Source organism: Xyrauchen texanus, chromosome 4, assembly GCF_025860055.1.
Source record: "Xyrauchen texanus isolate HMW12.3.18 chromosome 4, RBS_HiC_50CHRs, whole genome shotgun sequence".
Classification (NCBI taxonomy): domain Eukaryota; kingdom Metazoa; phylum Chordata; class Actinopteri; order Cypriniformes; family Catostomidae; genus Xyrauchen; species Xyrauchen texanus.
Genome location: NC_068279.1, coordinates 44,685,466 through 44,707,577, shown reverse-complemented (window position 1 = coordinate 44,707,577; position 22,112 = coordinate 44,685,466). Strand labels below are relative to the sequence as shown.

Sequence of the window (22,112 nt, the reverse complement as noted above, 5' to 3'; positions counted from 1 at the left end):
ATACAATGCAAGTGAATGGTGAACAGAACTTTGAAGGTCCAAAAGCATATAAAGGCAGCATAAAAGTAATCCATAAAACTCCAGTGGTTTAATCCATGTCTCCAGAAGTGATATGATAGGTGTGGGTGAGAAACTGATCAATATATAAGTCTTTTTGTACTATAAATCTCAGGAAACACAAAGTTTTGTGAGATGAAGATGCTTCAGGTATAAACACATATAAACACAATAAAAATATCACTACATATAAGTAACACTGTAACTACAGGCACTATTGATCTGATTTATATCCCATAAAAATACATCTTTTCACATTTTCATACATGGAATGCATTATTTAAGTGTGTAAAACTGATACATGGCACATTTAAAAAAAAAAAAAGGTGTTGTAATCACATCTGGAGTCTTTAAAATAATGATAATTTACTTTTTTATATAATAGATAGATAGATTCATCACTGGGTCTATATTAACCATTGCAAAGAGGTTTTATTTATAAGAGAGAATATAAAGTTACATGTATTACCTCACTCTGTTGACAGGCTTGATGAAGAGTGAGGTACGCTGCCTACCAAGATTTACCAAACATGTTATTTTGCTGTTCACTTTGCTGTGTTGTAGATGTAAGTGGTCCCAAACTTTTGAAGGCCAATTCTGTGCAGATCAACTATTTCACTCTCAGTTTAATAAAAATAAATAAATAAATAAATAAATAAAACAAAAAAACAAACTCAGCAGATTTTCATGTTGTATCTTTGATTGACAGATCATTGCAGAACCACAGAAGCATGGCTTTATACAGGTACTATGGCACTTCTGAGCTATCACTGTGTGTAAAACAGTGCCAGCTCCCTCAAGTGATCAAACAACTCATGTTGCTGAGAGATACACTTCAACAAGACAGCTGGTACGTGAAGAGTTTTAGTTTTTATATTATATTAAATGCTTATAGGCAGAAACACAATCCTGGAAGAACTTGACCTTTTTTCCGTATATCCTCTGCGGGTGTGTTGTGTTCTCAGGACAAACTGTGGGTTAGGACTGATGATTATCTGGGAGGCTGCCAAATCTAGCATGCTGTGCCTTCGTTCGGACCCTAATGAACCTTCACATGCCCTGAAGACAAGAAAGCTCTCAGCTGCATAAGAAAGTAAAAGGATGAAAGAAAACTGATTTAAAGGAATATTTCACCCAAAAATGAATGGTCCTCTCACCCTCATGTAGCTCGCAACCTGAATTATTTTCTTTCTACTGTGGAACACAAAAGATGTTTTACAGAATGTCCAAGCAGCTCTTTTCCATAAAATAAGTATAGACAGTTGCTATCAAGCTTAAAAAACAAAAAGAAAAAAAAAAACATTCGAAAAGTTCTATAAATGTAGTTCATACAATAGAATTACATTTAAAGGAATAGTTCACCCTAAAATGACAATTCTGTCATTATTTACTCACCATCATCTCATTTCAAACCTGTATGACTTTCTTCTGTGGAACACAAAAGGAATAATTCTTAAGGATTTCTCATTTGCTAAATTTCACTACAATGGCAGTTGATAGGGACTCACTTTAAAGCTTAATAAAGGACACAGAAGTATCATGAAAGTAGTCCACGCGACTCATGCTTCATATTAAGTCTTCTGAAGGGATACGAATGGATGTGTTGAGAAACAATACAAAGTTATTGAAAATCTTGAATTCTACCATATAAACGATACCGTTTGAGATCCGCAGAGGAAAGAAAACCAAATAGGTTTAGAACGACATGAGGGTGAGTAAATAATGACATTATTTATTAAATTTTTTGGAGGGGGTGAACAATTTGCTAAAAATCCCCTCTTCTGCAGCAGATTCATATTTCATTCATACTTGCGCATATCCAATCTTGGTGCCTCAAGATGCATCCTATGTTTAATGACGATGTCAACTGCTTCTGGAGTGTCTCACAACTGTGATCTCCTTTTGTGTTCCACAAAAGAAAGAAAAACAAGTTTTGTATGATGTGAATAAATTATAATAGAATGTTCATGTTTGGGTGAAATATTATTTTAATAAAGTATGGGTTACACACACACACACACACACACACACACACACACACACACACACACACAAAAAAAATATATCTTTCACTCTAAATCTCCACTTTAACTTTCACTTTCAGATGTAAAAGTGAAAGTCGAGATTTAGAATAAAAAATGACTTAAATATTGTTCTGTTTCTCACCCACACCTATTATATTGCTTCTGAAGACATGGATTAAAACACTGGAGTCATATGGATTACTTTTATTGTGCCCTTATGTGCTTTTTGGAGCTACAAAGGTCTGATCATCATTCACTTGCATTGTATGGACCTGCAGAGCTGAGATATTTTTTTTTAAATCTTCGTTTGTATTCTGCAGAAGAAAGACACATCTGGGATGGCATGTGTAAGGATTGAGGACTGAGGCTGACAAAGGTTGAGGATCCAAGTGCAGTTAACTTTATTAAAACGAATGGAAACAAACAGAGATGAACAAACAAAACTACCACGATGGGCAAAAATAAAAACAAAACACTGGAACTGGGAACACAGGCAACAAAACACGAAAACACTGGAACTGGGAACACAGGCATGGGAACGAACATCACCTACATACAACCACGTTCACAAACAATCAACGAAAGACAGGGACTAAACCAAAAACCAGGATATATATATATATATATATATACATACATACATACATACATACATACACATACATACATACACATACACATATATATATATACACACACATACATACATACATACATACATATATACATATACACACACACACACACACACACACACACACACACACACAGAACTAAGGGGCCAATGAACAAACAGAACACCAAACAAGATAACGAGGGAAGCAAATGGCAAACTTAACGAGGGCAGGTGAAAACAATGAACAGTGAACACAAGGCTGACAGGAAGACTATGGAGGTACAACGGTGACAAAAGTGAAAACTAAGGAATAACAAAAGTGAAAAAATTACAAACAAAGGGCAACAGTGAGACAAGACAGGGTAACCGTTACATAGCCCCCCCAAGGATCGGATACCAGACGATCAACAAAAACAAAAACATGAAGAACAAATGACCAATGACTGGGGGCACAAAGGGCAGACAGACAGTCCGGGGGGCAACGAGGGGCAGACAGGCAGTCCAGGGAGCAACGAGGGGCAGACAGGCAGTCCACGGGGGGCACGAGGGACACGGAGACAGACCAAGGAGGGCGAGAGGGCAGATAAGCAGTCTCTGGGGGTGTGTGCTGGGAACCAGGTCGGGTGGCCTGGGGAGCTTCCACCGGGTAGGGGCGGGTTGAGGTGGACTGAGAGATGGCCGCAGAGCAGGGGCCGGTTCAGGGCACCTGGGAGGTGGCCACAGGACAGAGGCCGGTTTAGATGGCCCGGGAGCTGGCCACTTGGCAAGGACAGGGACCGGGTCAGGGGGCCTGGGAGGAGGCCACTGGACAGGGACTGGGTCAGGGGGCCTGGGAAGAGGCCACAGTACTGGGACCGGGTCAGGGGCCCTGGGAGAAGGCCACACTAAGGGGACAGGTTTGAGTGGCCCGGGAACTGGCCACAAGGCAAGGGCCCGTTCAGGGAACCTGGGAGGTGGCCACAGGACAGGGACAGGTCTAGGAGGCCTGGGAGGCAGCCTCAGGACAGGGACAGGTCCCGAGGCAGGCTGGAGGCTCGGAGGCAGAGGGGGCTCTGGAGGCTCAGGAGGCAGAGCTGAGGGGGGCTCTGGAGGCTCAGCCGTAGGAGGCTCAGGAGACAGAGCTGAGGAAGCCTCAGGGGACGGAGCAGAGGAAGGCCTAGGAGGTGGAGCCGAGGATGGCTCAGGAGGTGGAGCCGAGGGCGGTGGCGCTGTAGGCAGTTCTAGAGGCGGAGGCCTGGAAGGCTCCGGGGACGGAGCCGCAGGAGGCTCGGGAGGCGGAGACGCAGGAGGCTCTGGAGGAGGAGCCGTAGAAGGCTCGAGAGGTGGAGCCCTAGGAGGCTCTGGAGGAGGCTCGGAAGGCAGAGACGTAGGAGGCTCTGGAGGAGGCTCGGAAGGCAGAGCCGTGGATGGTTGGAGAGACTTGAGGGGCGGAGCCCTGGAAGGGTCGAGAGGCTTGAGGGGTGGAGCCCTGGAAGGCTCGAGGGGCGGAGCTCTGGAAGGCTTGAGGGGCGGAGCCCTGGTAGGCTCGAGGGGCGGAGCCCTGGTAGGCTCGAGGGGCTTGAGAGGCGGAGCCCTGGAAGGCTCGAGAGGCTTGAGAGGCGGAGCCCTGGAAGGCTCGAGAGGCTTGAGAGGCGGGGCTCTGGAAGGCGGAGCTCTGGAAAGCTCGGAAGGCGGAGCTCTGGAAAGCTCGGGAAACTCGGAAGGCGGAGCTCTGGAAAGCTCGGGAAACTCGGAAGGCGGAGCTCTGGAAAGCTCGGGAGGAGGAGCCCTGGAAGACTCGAGAGACTTGAGACTTGGGAGGCGCTGGCTCTGGGACGGTCCTGGCTACAGGCGCTGGCTCAGGGACGGTCGAGGCTACAGGCGCTGGCTCAGGGACGGTCGAGGCTACAGGCGCTGGCTCAGGGACGGTCGAGGCTACAGGCGCTGGCTCAGGGACGGTCGAGGCTACTGGCGCTGGCTCAGGGACGGTCGAGGCTACTGGCGCTGGCTCAGGGACGGTCGAGGCTACTGGCGCTGGCTCAGGGACGGTCGAGGCTACTGGCGCTGGCTCAGGGACGGTCGAGGCTACTGGCGCTGGCTCAGGGACGGTCCGAGGCTACTGGCGCTGGCTCAGGGACGGTCGAGGCTACTGGCGCTGGCTCAGGGACGGTCGAGGCTACTGGCGCTGGCTCAGGGACGGTCGAGGCTACTGGCGCTGGCTCAGGGACGTCTGAGGCTACTGGCGCTGGCTCACTGACGTCTGAGGCTACTGGCGCTGGCTCGGGGACGGTCGAGGGCTCAGGTTCGCTCACCGTGGCTGACGAGGACTCAGGCTCGCTCACAGTGACATGCGTGGGCTCTAGCTCGCTCACCGTGACATGCGTGGGCTCTAGCTCGCTCACCGTGACATGCGTGGGCTCTAGCTCGCTCACCGTGACATGCGTGGGCTCTAGCTCGCTCACCGTGACATGCGTGGGCTCTAGCTCGCTCACCGTGACATGCGTGGGCTCTAGCTCGCAGACCGGGGCAGGTGCGGACCGGGAGACGGAAGCCCGTCTTCTCTCCCTCCTCCAGGCAGACGAAGTGGGCCGCGCTGGCTCATGGAAGGCGACTGGCGACGCTGGAACGCTGTTCCTGGTCGGCGTGACTTCAGGCTCGCTGGCCGGGGCAGGCGTAGGCTCTGGCTCGCAGACCGGGCAGGCGTGAACGGGGAGCCGCACAACAGCAAGGTTAACTCCAGGAAGTCGCGGAGAGTCCAGCTGCGTGATGCCGGCGGCAGCCGCTCCTTCAGCCAGCCACTCAGGTTTTCCCTGAAGAAGACCACCAGGGAGGAGTCTGAGAAGTCCGCAACAGCCGCCAGTTTAAAGAAGTTGCGGACGTGGGCCTCAATAGGACGGTCCTCTTGCCTCAGGCAGAGCAGGTGGTATCTGGCGCGTAATACTGCTGGATCCATGGTGTGTTCTTTCGTTCTGTAAGGATTGAGGACTGAGGCTGACAAAGGTTGAGGATCCAAGTGCAGTTAACTTTATTAAAACGAATGGAAACAAACAGAGATGAACAAACAAAACTAACACGATGGGCAAAAATAAAAACAAAACACGAAAACACTGGAACTGGGAACACAGGCAACAAAACACTGGAACTGGGAACACAGGCATGGGAACGAACATCACCTACATACAACCACGTTCACAAACAATCAACGAAAGACAGGGACTAAACCAAAAACCAGGATATATATACATGAACATAGAACTAAGGGGCCAATGAACAAACAGAACACCAAACAAGATAACGAGGGAAGCAAATGGCAAACTTAACGAGGGCAGGTGAAAACAATGAACAGTGAACACGAGGGCTGACAGGAAGACTATGGAGGTACAAGGGTGACAAAAGTGAAAACTAAGGAATAACAAAAGTGACAAAATTACAAACAAAGGGCAACAGTGAGACAAGACAGGGTAACCGTTACAGCATGAGGGAGAGTAGATGATGAGAGAATTTTCATTTTTGGGTGAACTATTCCTTGAAAGTGACCTTTAACAAGCACAGTCAATATTGTTGTTCAGGTTGTATGTAAGTATGAGAATTTGCCCATCACACATTAAGGAAATGCCGTAGAGACATTACTATGTCAGTAGACTTGAGATGCTGGCAACCCAAGTCTGATGTCCCCTTTTGCCAACTTTTACCATCTTTTGTCCCCTTTTCCCAAATCTATCCCATGTAGTTGAAGACTGACTGCTGTATGCTGTATGCAAAAAAGAACACAAAAGATCTAAATAAGGTGAGTATAATATCATTGAAAGTAAACATGTGTCCTCGCTGTGGTCATGTACAGAAGGGGGACAGGTGGACGTGAACACTAACGTTCTAAACCATTTATTTGTGTTGTTGGCAGTAGTAGTGCAAGCACATGCAGCGAAAAAACGGAACGGGACATACGTTTAATGTTGGTACAACGCGCCGCAACAGCTTCATGATTATAATGGGTTCTATTGCTTTTGACGTGACGCACTGCTCGCGTCCGGTGTTGAAAGGGTGTTAGAATGTGTCCCCCTCAGTTTTCAGATCGTTCCTACGCCCCTGAATCTGAGTTATTAAATACTTTTTCAGATTACTCAATTAATCATCAGAAAAATTGTTAGATAACTCGATTATCAAAATAACCAATAGTGTATTTATTTATTTGTTTAGTAGCCTTTTAATTTGCGGGACAATGTAGAGTCAGCTGGTTGTTATCTCAAAATAAATCCCTTCAGGGTGAAGACTGATCTGATCTTGATCTTGATAACAACCAGCTGACTATACGTGATCCTTACTTATTAATTTGAGCATGTGATTGGTGCGTTTTATTCGTTTAAAAATATATGTCCTTTCATTTTTGCACTTCTGAAGCAGTTATGCCAGTGATAATAAACAAATTCATATTTTTGCATTTTAAGCTTACATTCTTAATGATGTTGGGTGTGTTTGGTTAGGTGTACCGTACCTGTAGGTTTGAGGGCTTATTTTGAAAATCTGCTTAGGGCCCCATTTGAATGTATACAAAATGCTGAGGCACACCGGTTGGCTTTAAATATTAATCTAGTGGAATGCATTAAATTCCTGCACTCAAACAAGTCTCAAACTGAATCTTAATCCAAGTCTCAGCATGAACAACAGGATCTATGCTGTCTCGTTATAATCTCCTTTCTCGGGTAATAAAAGTGTTGTAGAGAAATCAGTTCACACAACCCCGCTCCTATGCTATGTGTGTGCGTTGCTAGCACACAGTGTTTCACACATCTGGCTCCAACCAGCACAAGCACAACTCACCACTCATTCTGCAAACCTCCAGCACAGAATAAGAACAGCTGATGCTGCCAAACCACAGAATCGGTTAGGACATGCTTCCCCGGGATACGCTTTTTTTACAAAAACACCATCAAAGCATTTAATTCTTGTGACTTTGAGAGAAGCATGTGAACTTTTGTATGTGTAGCATTCATGCAACAATTGGCTACAAAGAATTTCTAAAAAAAAATCTTTCAAATGACGCAGCGCTAGCTGAAGTTTTGAAAAAGAATCCTTTGGTTTTCATTGATTGTAGGTCAATATCCACTTTATCCAGCTCTCTGTTTGTTCTCTGTGTTCAAAACTAAAGTATCCCGATACTGTTTTACTGTATTTACGAGTTTGTACTGCATTTGTTGAAGAACGCTTTTCTCAGCCGCCAAAACAATATGTTAGCTGTGTCCGAAATGGCTCCCTTGTTCACTCATTCACTCCATTGGCATACTATGTAGTGATGTATCTACTGTATATTCAGGTGCAGCCAATGAATTATTAGTGAATAAATGGGCATCACTCGTTCTGAATTAAACTGCTGACAGAGATGCGCGACACACATCATGATTGCTGAAATTTTAACCAGGGAACCAGTTTCTTACTTTCTTACAGTGGGTACGGAAAGTATTCAGACCCCCTTAAATTTTTCACTCTTTGTTATATTGCAGCCATTTGCTAAAATCATTTAAGTTCATTTTTTTCCTCATTATTGTACACACAGCACCCCATATTGACAGAAAAACACAGAATTGTTGACATTTTTGCACATTTATTAAAAAAGAAAAACTGAAATATCACATGGTCCTAAGTATTCAGACCCTTTGCTGTGACACTCATATATTTAACTCAGGTGCTGTCCATTTCTTCTGATCATCCTTGAGATGGTTCTACACCTTCAATTGAGTCCAGCTGTGTTTGATTATACTGATTGGACTAGATTAGGAAAGCCACACACCTGTCTATATAAGACCTTACAGCTCACAGTGCAGAGCAAATGAGAATCATGAGGTCAAAGGAACTGCCTGAAGAGCTCAGAGACAGAATTGTGGCAAGTCACAGATCTGGCCAAGGTTACAAAAAAAATTCTGCTGCCCTTAAGGTTCATAAGAGCACAGTGGCCTCCATAATCCTTAAATGGAAGATGTTTGGGACGACCAGAACCCTTCCTAGAGCTGGCCGTCCGGCCAAACTGAGCTATCGGGGGAGAAGAGCCTTGATGAGAGAGGTAAAGAAGAACCCAAAGATCACTGTGGCTGAGCTCCAGAGATGCAGTCGGGAGATGGGAGAAAGTTGTAGTAAGTCAACCATCACTGCAGCCATCCACCAGTCGGGGCTTCATGGCAGAGTGGCCCGACGGAAGCCTCTCCTCAGTGCAAGACACATGAAAGCCCGCATGGAGTTTGCTAAAAAACACCTGAAGGACTCCAAGATGGTGATAAATAAGATTCTCTGGTCTGATGAGACCAAGATGGAACTTTTTGGCCTTAATTTTAAGCGGTATGTGTGTAGAAAACAAGGCACTGCTCATCACCTGTCCAATACAGTCTCAACAGTGAAGCATGGTGGTGGCAGCATCATGCTGTGGGGGTGTTTTACTGGTTGCAGTCGAGGGAAAGATGAATGCGGCCAAGTACAGGGATATCCTGGACGAAAACCTTCTCCAGAGTGCTCTGGACCTCAGACTGGGCCGAAGGTTCACCTTCCAACAAGACAATGACCCTAAGCACACCGCTAAAATAACGAAGGAGTGGCTTCACAACAACTCCGTGACTGTTCTTGAATGGCCCAGCCAGAGCCCTGACTTAAACCCAATTGAGCATCTCTGGAGAGACCTGAAAATGGCTGTCCACCAACGTTTACCATCCAACCTGACAGAACTGGAGAGGATCTGCAAGGAGGAATGGCAGAGGATACCCAAATCCAGATGTGAAAAACTTGTTGCATCTTTCCCAAAAAGACTCATGGCTGTATTAGATCAAAAGGGTGCTTCTACTAAATACTGAACAAAGGGTCTGAATACTTAGGACCATGTGATATTTCAGTTTTTCTTTTTTAATAAATGTGCAAAAATGTCAACAATTCTGTGTTTTTCTGTCAATATGGGGTGCTGTGTGTACAATAATGAGGAAAAAAAATGAACTTAAATGATTTTAGCAAATGGCTGCAATATAACGGAGTGAAAAATTTAAGGGGGTCTGAATACTTTCCGTACCCACTGTATATGTGTGTGGCGAGCAGGGCGGGGCCGGGCGGCGTCGATTATTGGTGAATGAGTTCCACCTGTGTTCCACAATATGTAACAATACTACCAAAATATTTGTGTTACTTTGTCAACGTACATAATGTAGGTGCAACATTCTTTTATAATCAGTGTCAAATTGGATCAGAGCAAATGCAGAGCTGCTTATCTGGACCTGACATTTACATTTATGGATTTGGCAGATGCTTTTATCCAAAGTGACTTACAGTGCCCTTATTACAGGGACAATCCCCGTGGAGCAACCTGGAGTTAAGTGTCTTGCTCAAGGACACAATGGTGGTGATGACTGTGGGGATCGAACCGACAACCTTCTGCTTACCAGTTCAGTGTTTTAGCACACTACGCCACCACCACTCCATGATATGGGTCTGATTCCCCCACCGATTGGGTGGTGGAATAGTTGATTTTGCTTAGCATTTATTATTATTATTTATTTAGATGAATAGTAAGATATTAGTATTAATATAAGAGGTACAGTAGTTGTTTGGTATATGGAATCCCCAAAAAACTTTTCTTTTATTATCTTTCTTTCAGAGTGGTCAAAGGAAATGAAAATAAAGATTGAAAGGAAGAGATTGAAAAGACAGAGCTGGAAAAAAGAAAGAAAGAGGTAGAGGAGACAACCATAAAAAGAGCATGAAACCTTACAATTTAACACGAAACAAAAATATTTGATTTGAACTATTGAGGCTTCCGTTATCTTTCAATTCTTTGAAGACAACTGACAAAAACATTGCAATTATTGAATTTCTATAACCATTGCTCATTTAGGGATATGAACAAACCCCTAAACCTAATTATTAAACATATGCACATTACTCATCCACCAACACTTGCTCTACGGACATGAATGATCCCTTAATTTGTATGAATTATTAGGGGAGATGTGTTAATACTTTTCTAAGTGACTGTATTTATGATTTGCACCTTGTGGACAGAACAAACAAGCATGAAAATCCCATAAACTTGCATTGAAGTAGGGACCCAAGACTAGGGACCATGTCATAAAGACTTGGAGGTGGGGTCTTTTGACTTGGGGCAGTAAGCATCCACCTAGCAACCACCTCACAGCAACACCCTGACATCATGGCAGCAACTTTTGCCCAGGCTAGCAACACACACATTTTCTTTAGAAAATATTAAAATCTATTCCTTTTTACAATAAGTGATGTAATTGTGTTCATGAGCATTAGTTTCGTCCTCATTGTGTTGGATTACATAGATATTTGAAAAGCAAAAACAAACTACACCATTTTTATTTTCCCACATTGCATTAAACAAGTATATTAATTGGCAACACAAGTAAAAAAGACGCATACTCTTCAGACTCCTTTCAGTATATTAAAAAAGATTAAAGTTCTCACAGGGTACAAAAAGCATCATTCATAGTCCTGATTCACTACAGTCACAGACCAATTTGGTCATAAAAGAGAAGAGTGAATTAAGCAGCTATGTTGGAATACAGTGATCAAAAAACATTTGGCTGACAAACAGAACGACGTGCCAGTCAAGAACAACAGGCTGATTCAACTCAATTAACATTCTAAATAAAATCACAGTAGCAAGTCAACAAATGCCCATCCTTCATCACACTTAAGACAAGTGGCCAATGCTATTCACTGATTAAAAGAATAAAAAAAGAAATACACCCCAAAAATAGACACCCAGAATAGAAGTTAGGACTTGCAATAATAATGCATGGCAAATTTGACTGATCTCCTACATATGAGAAAGTGCTACAAAAACTGGGATCGCTTGGACAGTTTCTCGCTACAGGAAGTCTGTGATTTAAAGGAAAACTCCCACATATTATGTGATCACTCAAACCTGCAGGATAAGAAAAAAAAGATCATTGTTGCATAAGATAAAATGTAGATTTGCATAGTTTGTGTAATTGTGTGATGTATACAACAGTTTCAGTTCTACAAAGATTATTTCCATTCTTAACTAAACTTCAACACAATCAAATGAAGTTTAGTTTTAAAAATCTATAGTAACCATGACCGCCTTTTATAATCAAGCACTGCTTCAGACTAAATCAAATCCCCATTGCTAAAATTGTATTTATATTTGTATAAATATGTGTTTATATTCAGATAGCCTAATATATTAAATAGCACATTTAATATCCTCTTGGATATTTATCTTCTCTGGAATAACAAATGACGCAAAAAAAATTAAAATCAGTATACATTATTGTACATAAAATCACTCAGCCACCTTTAGTGAACTTGTTTTTTAAACCTGAACCTATATACAATCCTTCAGACGGTGTAAAATAGTCAAATTAGGGAAAAACGGCTGACCAATATATACTAGGTATACATTGTAAAAACAGACAATAACAAGAATCATTCAAAAAAGACAATAAAATTTGAAAGTACAATTTGACAAGTGTGAAAAAATAAAATCATCTCCATTTCAGTTCTATTAAATGACCCATTTCAATGAATGTGATTTACACATGTAACTTGCAGTCATTTGCATTGCTAATAATTATCAAAGAACATTTAAAGTATGCATGGCTCAATATCTGCATTTGTAAATTGCAACAACAACAAAAACAACAACAGAAAAACAACATCACAAATGTTTGATTGTGGAGATACATCGTTGTTTAAAGATCATAACCTAAAACCTGTGTGGCATATTTCTATTTGAAAAGTAACAGTGAATGATCAAAACAAATGTAGTCCGTTATCATAAAAGCTTTCAGCGTTACTTATTTTATCACTTTAAAGGGATAGTTCACACAAAAATGAAAATTCTCATAATTTACTCTCCCTCATGCCATCCCAGATGTGTATGACTTACTTTCTTCTGCAGAACACAAATGAAGATTTTTAGAAGAATATTTCAGCTCTATAGGTCCATACAATGCAAGTGACACCTATCATATCGCTTCTGATGACATGGATTAAACCACTGGAGTTTTATGGATTACTTTTATGCTGCTTTATGTGATTTTTTGAGCTTCAATTTTGGCACCCATTCACTTGCATTGTATGGACCTACAGAGCTGAAATATTCTTCTAAAAATCTTCATTTGTGTTCTGCAGAAGAAATAAAGTCACACAAATCTGGGATGGCATGAGGGCGAGTAAATTATGAGAATTTTAATTTTTGGGTGAACTATCCCTTTAAGACAGATCCCACCCTGTAAGACTAAGGCACAATTCTGAGTAAGAACTTTGGAATAGCAAAAAAAAATAAAAATAATTTTGAATAATCTGTCAAGGTTCCAATTATTTAGCAATTTAGATTATAGAAAACTTTAATCCGGGAACCTTGATAAATAAAACGAACAGAGCACAAGCCCTCTGATCACACAGGCTAAACTTTTCTGGTAGCCGAGTAACATGACAACAGCGACCACTGTGGCAACATTTTTAAAACGGCACAAGAAAATGTTATATTCCCATTGCAAAAGAAGTCAACTGCCAGCACAGTGAATCAAGCATAACAATTTTCACGTTCTATGTTATTTTAAAATATCCTGAGAGAACTGGTTGGGAATTCTTGAAGATTTCATATTGCACTTTTCCTGTGAAGCTTAAGGTTTGTCTTTACAATCACTCACAGTCCTTAACTGAAGGCAACAACTACAGACTCATGTGTAAAATGCTGAGAACATGAGCCGAGTAATGACAAAAGAGGGAGCGACTGCGGCCGTTGCACATCTCAGCTCAGCTGTAGGCGGTAAGTCCTGATTTCCATGGGTTTAAGGCTGATCTCCTGCTGGTCTGACTCACTGTTGTGTGTGTGCATCAAAGACAGTGAGGCAGGAGTGATGCTTTTCACCTTAAGGTCTGTCAGGAACTTCTCTAAATGAATCTACAGACACAGACAGTAAACATGGTGTATGTTGATTAGTGCTTTTCCATTGCAATACCATCCAAACATGCATTAAGTAACAGCCTTAGAATTTTATATTTTACTTGTAAAACGTGCGATAGATGCATAACTGCCACTCTGTTGCAGGGCTCCCTGTTCTTCAATTTGCAAAAGCAATGTTTGGGAGTCTAAACTGTATATTTCCTATTGACACACTAAAGCTGAAGCGTTTTCATTTTTTTTATATGGTATTCTTCTCCCTGGTGTTTGTGGGCTGGTGTTTCACTTTGAGTTGATGAGCCCTGCTCACTAAGCCTACCCAGATTCACCTGTGCAGAGGGCGGTGAGGGCTTTTAAAAACCGGCTCTCATCATTCCTGGAGGGCCTCTCTCAGATCCAGACTTGTGTTGTTATGCTTTATTATCGTTTTGTTATTATTTAATTTCCTGTACATATTCTTTCCCTTTATTAAGCTATATTCATTGAGTCTGTATCCACCGTGTAGTCTCTCCCTTATTGTTACGGCTTACGAGCCGGCCGTGACACAATGCAGACTTAATCGAGAAACGCTTGAAGGAAACATTCATTCCTTTTCATTTATTATTAACATTGAAATTTAACTTTAGCATAAATAGGCTTTTCGATTTGACAGTCATTATTTAGCAAATTGGTTTGGTGATACAAATCACTCACTTCACCTTTAAATCATACTATATAATCGATAGTTTCAGCCCATAAATTTGATTGGATGAGCAGTGTTCAAATCTGTTCCAAATCAACTGATCAGTTCCTAGGTAACCATAGTAACAGTTTTATTATTCATTATTTAATGAGAAATGGTTAATGCTGTAACTCATGGCATCTCGTGGATTACTGCTTTGAGTGTTTCTATAGTACACCAGAATGTTTTTTCTCTATCAATTTATTGGCATGTATATTAATAATAATCACCTGTTACACTAGAATGGATCAAAATTTGCTATTGCACAAGTGAAGCTTCAATGGTTTTAACAAAAATACAAAAGTAAATGCATGTAGAAATGTACAAGAGGCTTCGTCGCTGTAACACATTAATTTAGTTTGATTAACTATATTAAAAAATGAATAATTAATCTTGCCCCTTGACCATACATACTGTAAGTTCCGCAGTAAGAAATGTTCCTACCAAAGGTGTAATTCAAGCTTTTAGTACCATCTTCATGTTTTTTGCAACTCGTAGTCAGCAGGGGGCAGTCAGCGCAACTACAGCTGTACAGGCAAAAAACAGACAGCTGGACAGAGCAGAGCACAGGGGACTCGAGGTGCGTTTTTTAAAAGTTTCAAACTACATTTAACTTGACGCATCCTCCTATAAATGCTCCGTTTATGCACAAGATGCTGAAAACCAGTGAAACGCGAAGCAACCACAGTGAGATGCTACAAAAGCGTCCATCTGACGCATGAGTACACGGACAAACAAAAAGCTCATTCAGAACACAAATTTGATGTTAATTGATTGACAGCCCTAGTTCTATACCCATACTTGTTCTATCTCAGTAAGCCATTCTTAGGTTGATTTTCTTTGTTCAAGCAACAGCAACATTAGCTAAACCAATGGCATGAGTTTAAGGTGAGACTATCTGCTTGTCAGATCAATGGAAGACGTGGGGAGTGTTTGAGAAACCTGTTTTGGATGCAGTAATTATTTTGCGGTTCTATTTGATGGCGCTGGTAGCACTAAAATAACACACTGCACCTTTAAGAACACATACAAATTCTAAAATATGAACTCAAAACCAACAATTAATCAGCACTGATGAAAATTTCCTTTTGAGCTTTTGTTTTGTGTGTGTGTGGGTCGCCACATGATCTGTCTTTACCTTGCCACGTGTGGTGGTACACAGTAGGCCAGTGTTCCGATTGGAGAAGCCGCAGTCAAAGCCTTTTCTGTGCAGTATCAAAGCAGCTTCCTCGGATGGACCACCCCCTTCCTCCTGTAAGAGAAGCGAGACAGAGCCTCAGGCCCCATAAACACAACAATGTTTCTTCTCAACACTCACACACTGGGCCAATTATGGAACGCTGCTTTTCACTCATCAGCTGCAGCTCAAGGCCGTGAGAGTCTCTCCCATCACAGAGCGAAGGCAACACACCTTGAAATAATCTCACAGAAACATTTTCTACTCCAGACTTCACAGAACAAAAAGTCTGGATTCTGACTCAACATCTGTCTGTCAGGTTTCATAATAAACTCACTAAAGTCAAAAGGGTCTTGACCTCCTCGACTGCATCCAACAATAAAACTCAAATGTCATAAATGTCACATCATCTGTTGAACTAGTATACCAATAATTACCGAAAACATATTTTTTACATTGCATGTACACTTTGATCATTTTAAATGTAATAATCAAAAACGGAGATTCTGATTCACAAGCTCTTGATTGAATTTTGATATGATTTGATTCTGATTAATTTGGGTGCGTTACATTTATAATGTCAATTTTGCTTCCATTTGAAATAAATTCTTTCTATACTCATTTTGTTATTTAAACATGGCACCTTCTAAAACTTTGCATTACAAAAATTTGAATTAAAAAAATTTGCAACAATGTCCAAACTATGCAGTTCAATTGTTTTTGATCTAACAGATGTAATAATCAACAACCAAAACTGGCTGGGTAGCTCAGCGAGTAAAGACGCTGACTACCACCCCTGGAGTCACTTGTTTGAATCCAGGGCATGCTGAGTGACTCCAGCCAGGTCTCATAAGCAACCAAATTGGCCCGGTTGCTAGGGAGGGTAGAGTCATATAGGATAACCTCCTTGTGGTCACTATAATGTGGTTCTCACTCTCGGTTGGGCGCGTGGTGAGTTGTGCGTGGATGCCGCGGAGAATAGCGTGAAGCCTCCACACATGCTACGTCTCCGCGGTAATGTGCTGAACAAACCACGTGATAAGATGCGCGAATTGACTATCTCAGACGCGGAGGCAACCGAGATTCATCCTCCGCAACCAGGATTGAGGCGAGTCACTACGCAACCACGAGGACTTAGAGCGCATTGGGAATTGGGCATTCCAAATTGGGGGAGAAAAGAAAAAAAAAAGAAAAAAAGAATTGATATTGGTATCGTTCAAATAAAGGAGATTCATTGGAAAATATATTTTTACCAAGCCCTTATTGTAGTGTAACAATGTTACTTGCAACCCAGTTACTGATTCTGGTATATTATTTATTTAAATATTTTGATTTCATTATTTAGATGTTAAATGTTTATTGCTAGAAAAATAACAAAAATCACATAAATCAGGGTTTTAAACGGTATTTATACATGTCGCAAGGTTGCAAAAACAGCGAATCCAATTTAAAATAAAAAGAAATACAAAACAGCTCATATAATGTGTTTTTCATATAATGTATAACTTTTTTGGAAGCTTAAGCACATCCTTTCACTGACCCTTTGTTGAAAAAGAAACAAAAATGTACTTAGTTTAAAGGTTCAAGCTCTGTTTTGTATCATATTTGTGGAATGTGGCAAAACAGGAAAATGTTTATTTCATCCAGACACCTCAGCAATGCAGAATCTCACTTTCATCACAGTAAAACCTACAGCACTAGATCAACCACAGAAACAGTAAATCACTCGGCACACTCGATAAAGCACTCGCAACTAAGATGAGTTTTTCATCGTGCAAAAACATAAATGGAATGTAATCAATGTCCTCTATGCTTGAAAAACAATTTTTTTTTGCATTTGTATAAAGGGTGTCCTTGAGTGGATAGTGCCGCTAGACACAGAACAAAGCAACTTCCTGCTGTTGTTAAATGACTTGATTCCATTTTGGCTACTAAGTGTAATATTAGTCCTTCTGCTGTCCAGCCAACTGCCCCTTCCATTTGAATTAATAATTACAGAAATTGGAGTGAATTAGTTACATCTTAGTAATTAAGAAGTTTTCTGTCTTTCTGAGTGTCTATAAATGACAAATGAGGCAAGAGACAATAACAATGATGATGTCATCATCGCTCAATCAAAACAAAAGATCAAATCCATTTAAATGTTTTTTTTTTTGTTTTTTGTTTTTTTTGTTTTTTTATAGAGCTGATCACTTTAAATCCTGTTGATTTACTCCTTTTGGACCAAATTGGATACATAGTTTTGGCCTAATTCCAAGGGAGCATTGTATAGAGTCTTTGTGAGACAAAGGTGTGTGACAAGTTTAATTAAAAATCCAAGATAGCAGATGGAATTGAGGTAAATGAATAACATATGCAACTGTACTGTATATATTATAAATACATTTAATTCAGTTCAGAAGTTTACAAAAGAGTAAATAAAAAAATTGTTATAATAAAAATGGACTATGTCAGTCAAAATTGTGTTTGCTATACTGTATATTCTTTGTACTTGTTAGAGCATTCATTCATTATATTAGCAACATGCTAACATCAAAGTCCCAGAGGGCTTCATTTGAGGGATACTATTAGAGAAGCATGCTTTTCATTTAAGTGACTTAGGAGCCATTCACACAGAATGCATGTTTGCACTGTTTTGTGATTGGTTTTCTATGTAAATAGCACCAGACAGATGTCTTTGACCATTAAGCCGTTTATGGCTGCTTTTTCAGGGTCTCGTGCGGGAATGCCTCTTTTTTAAGAAGCCATTTCAAGATGAAAGAACTTCAACTTTTAAAGGGCTTGAGATTACTTTGGTAAACCATTGTCATTCAACACCATTCGCCACTGCATCCACAGATGCAAGTTAAGGCTTTACAATGCAAAGCAGAAGCCATACATCAACACTGTCCAGAAGTGCCGCCAACTTCTCAGGGCTCGGTCTCATCTAAGATGGAAAGTAGAACAGTGTTTTGTGGTCCAACGAGTCCACATTTCAAATAGTATTTGGAAAAAATTGCCAAGGTGTTCTCAACTTAAGAAACTTGTGTCTTCAGTGCCCAAACTCTTAATAAGTGTTATTAGAAGAAATGGTGATGTTACACAGTGGTAAACACTCGACTGTCCCAACATTTTGGAGCGTGTTTCAATCATGTGATTTGAAAATAGTAAATATATATATATATATATATATATATATATATATATATATATATATATATACAAATTTAAATAATTTAAAAAGTAAAAGATTGAATAATATGTTGGTGTCGTGCTTTCAATATATCACAGAGTGAATTTATAAATCACCTTTTGTTTTTTTTTGTTTTTCGGCATTTTCCATTCTGTTCAAACTCTTTTGGAATTGGGGTTCTACATTTAGCGCATGTTTACATAGACCAAAAATTAAAAAGCAATGCAATTGGATACAACAATGTGTCCTGTGTATATGACCCCTGAATCACAAGATTTCGAGGCAGCTGACTAGGTTTGGGACAGATGCATTACGCAGCCAAAACCAAATAATGCAAACAGCAAGGAGTGTTGTTCTGTGTCTTTATTACTTGTTATTACAGGTTCCCACTATTTTCAATGCACACATTTCCAGTAGATTTTATGTGCCCAATGAGTAAACAAAAAACACATGCATTCATTCAAATCAAGCTTTGTTTTTTGGCATTTCTGTGTGATTTTGACAGTAGTTTCTCACCTCCAGATAAGCAGTTTGCTCCATGGTCCAATCTGATGATTAATCCCCATAAAGCTGTGATTTAGTTAAATAAATACATAGTCTGTATGTGCTGCGCACTTCAGAGTGCGCACTGTATCTTTCATTTCAAACACAAGAGTGCGCATTATGATCATGATGAGGTGTTTTCAGTGTATAAGCAGCGGTACACATTAATTTTGAAGTGCACATCACATGCAGATTATTTATTTATTCAATTATATCAGATACTTTTTAGTTTAATTATAACACTAGGACATATCACAATTTTAGTCAGTCGGTACGTGTACCAGATCAGTTTGTTTATGAATGAGAAGTTTAATGAATGCTGCTTCCCACAGTGCATGCGCCAAGCACGCGATTGGCTATAGCTCTAACCAATTAAGCGGTTTGCCTTGGTTGGACTGCGAATACCAAGCACGCGATTGGCTATAGCTCTAACCAATCAAGCGATCTGCCTTGGTTGGACTGCGAATACCAAGCACGCGATTGGCTATAGCTCTAACCAATCAAGCGATCTGCCTTGGTTGGACTGTGAATACCAAGCACGTGATTGGCTATAGCTCTAACCAATCAAGCGATCTGCCTTGGTTGGACTGCGAATACCAAGCACGCGATTGGCTATAGCTCTCACCAATCAAGCGATCTGCCTCGGTTGGACTGCGAATACCAAGCACGTGATTGGCTATAGCTCTAACCAATCAAGCGATCTGCCTCGGTTGGACTGCGAATACCAAGCACGCGATTGGCTATAGCTCTAACCAATCAAGCGATCTGCCTTGGTTGGACTGCGAATACCAACCACACGATTGGCTTGGAATTCGCAGTCCAAGGTAGTATTTAAGTATCATTAAGTATGAATCACAGCCTCCCATCCTCTACTCCTGAAATCTACAGCAGTAAGATCCATACTTTCAAACTGTCCCCTATGCCGATTCTGAGCACTTCTACCGTTATCCTGTCATGTGTTAAAATATTACTGCTCAGCCCAGGAATATGGGACCTTGAGATATCAATTGGAAGGTCAATGTATTTTATGGCCCTCTCAGGAACTGAGCCAGCAGTCCTCTGCTCTCTATTATGACCAAAACAGCTTTCTGCTTCCTCTTATAGATCCTTTACCTGAAGACAGCATAACTGAAACATACCTTAGACTGGATGGCACGCAGATTGACCAGATGAATGTCGCAGGGGAAGGAGGTTCTCAGAGGATTGTAGGGGGTCAAGGATAGGGCAGCTGAGTCTAGACTTGTTGCCATGGAGACGAGGGGGTGGTTGAGGTACATGTAAGACATGTGACTCAGGATAGACGGGTAGCTATATGGAGCGGTCTCCTCATTGTGACCCTAAGAAAGACAAAGGATGGATATTGTCAGCAGAGCACACTCAAGAGTATGTTTTCATGCACAGTTATAATCCAGTTACAGCGGGGTTTTTCGTAGTCATGCAAGAGTCTTTCATTTGTTTTTCAAAGTATTCATGACACAATGCATAATTGAATATTTGAAGGTAGAGCATCAGCTGAGCAACTGTTAAATATGCGCATCACATCACCTGTATGCAGACAACGCGAGAAGTCTGATTAATGTGTATACATGCTGGACGAAGACAAACTATAATCAAATTATTTAGGACAAATAGTTCACAAAAATTGGACTGGTATGATTTCAGTAGGACTACAGTGTTTACTTGACATTTGAAAAAGATTGATTTTAGTTTTTGTCTGACGGAAATCAAATTTTACATTGCATGTAAATGTACTGAGCTCACTTGCTTTGTTCTAAGGCACAAAATATACATGAACGCAAATGCTTCTAGCTACGCAAGTTCGATTTCATGCGTCATTCATTCCCAAATGCGTCAGAACAAAATTTGTAATACAACATAATTAAGCGTGGCATTCTCAGCATTATACAAGGGGCACTAGAGTGAATATTAGTGTACACTGTATCCTGTGGTTTTCTCTTCCAGGTAAATAACAGGTGGAGCAACAGATTAAAGAGAATCATGCTAAACAAGTTAGTTACACTTAGCTACTGTAGATATGTTTATAGCTAGCTACCTGACTACTAACAAGTGCTGTCAGTCGATTAAAATAATTATTTGTGATTAATCATATGATTTTTCGTAGTTAATTGTGATTATTCACAGACTTTGAAAGTGCTGAAATATTTCCTTCTTTGGAAACAAATGTAATGTACTAAATGTAACAATAATGTTAATTAACATTGAAATACAGATTCTATAGTATAAAGATAGAAATGCACTAAAAAAGCACCAATTCAAGTCACATATTTCAATTAATTAAATGTTTCCCAAAGTCTAAGTGGGAGGTTGACTAATTGAAAGAATTATACCCATTAGTTGTGTATTCCCTGTAATTAGCATTAAATCTCTCAAACCCTCATTCTACAAAGTGTTCATCTGCCGGCAGGATGTGGCTATCTACTTTGTAACAGCAATCGTGAAGCTGCATTCAAATTTGAGCTCTTCATGAAAAGTGCTGCAGAGAACAGCAGAGTTCAGAATGTTATACTATCCATACTCATATTGCTTTTGCCATACCTATATGTATGGCAGAAATAGTAAGAGTAGTATGGAAGTATGCCACTCCAGAAACGGCTAAAGTCATGTTCTACTTTTAGCACTGGCACTACCCACGTAATGACACTTTATATAAATTGTCCGGTAATCATTAGTTGATGCTTCGAAAGATCAGCTGAAACTGGGTCAAAATTGAAATTGTTTGAACTTTGAGCGTAGCGTCGACAGACATTCAGCGGGAGAACTCTAATTAGTTAGATGGCTAAAGCTGTCCCTCATCAGTGCCATTTATTGTGTGTTTGGCTAATAAGTGCTAGTAAAGACATGACGTGTTTCTGTTGTAATTAACTTCCACCTTACAATT

At 40.8% G+C, this 22,112-nt stretch overlaps 1 protein-coding gene across 1 annotated transcript in view; it reads right to left on the bottom strand.

Annotated features, from left to right (window-relative positions):
* Positions 1-11,012: 11,012 nt before the first annotated feature.
* The window catches only part of LOC127640285 (alpha-mannosidase 2-like), a 72,202-nt gene continuing 61,102 nt past the window's right edge, over positions 11,013-22,112 (bottom strand). The window contains exons 20-22 of the mRNA XM_052122737.1: positions 20,353-20,550; positions 15,460-15,573; positions 11,013-13,600 (exon numbers count right to left, since the gene is read on the bottom strand). Of these exons, the coding sequence (XP_051978697.1) occupies positions 13,448-13,600; positions 15,460-15,573; positions 20,353-20,550 (465 nt within the window). The 3' untranslated portion in view covers positions 11,013-13,447. The remainder of the gene's footprint in view (positions 13,601-15,459; positions 15,574-20,352; positions 20,551-22,112) is intronic.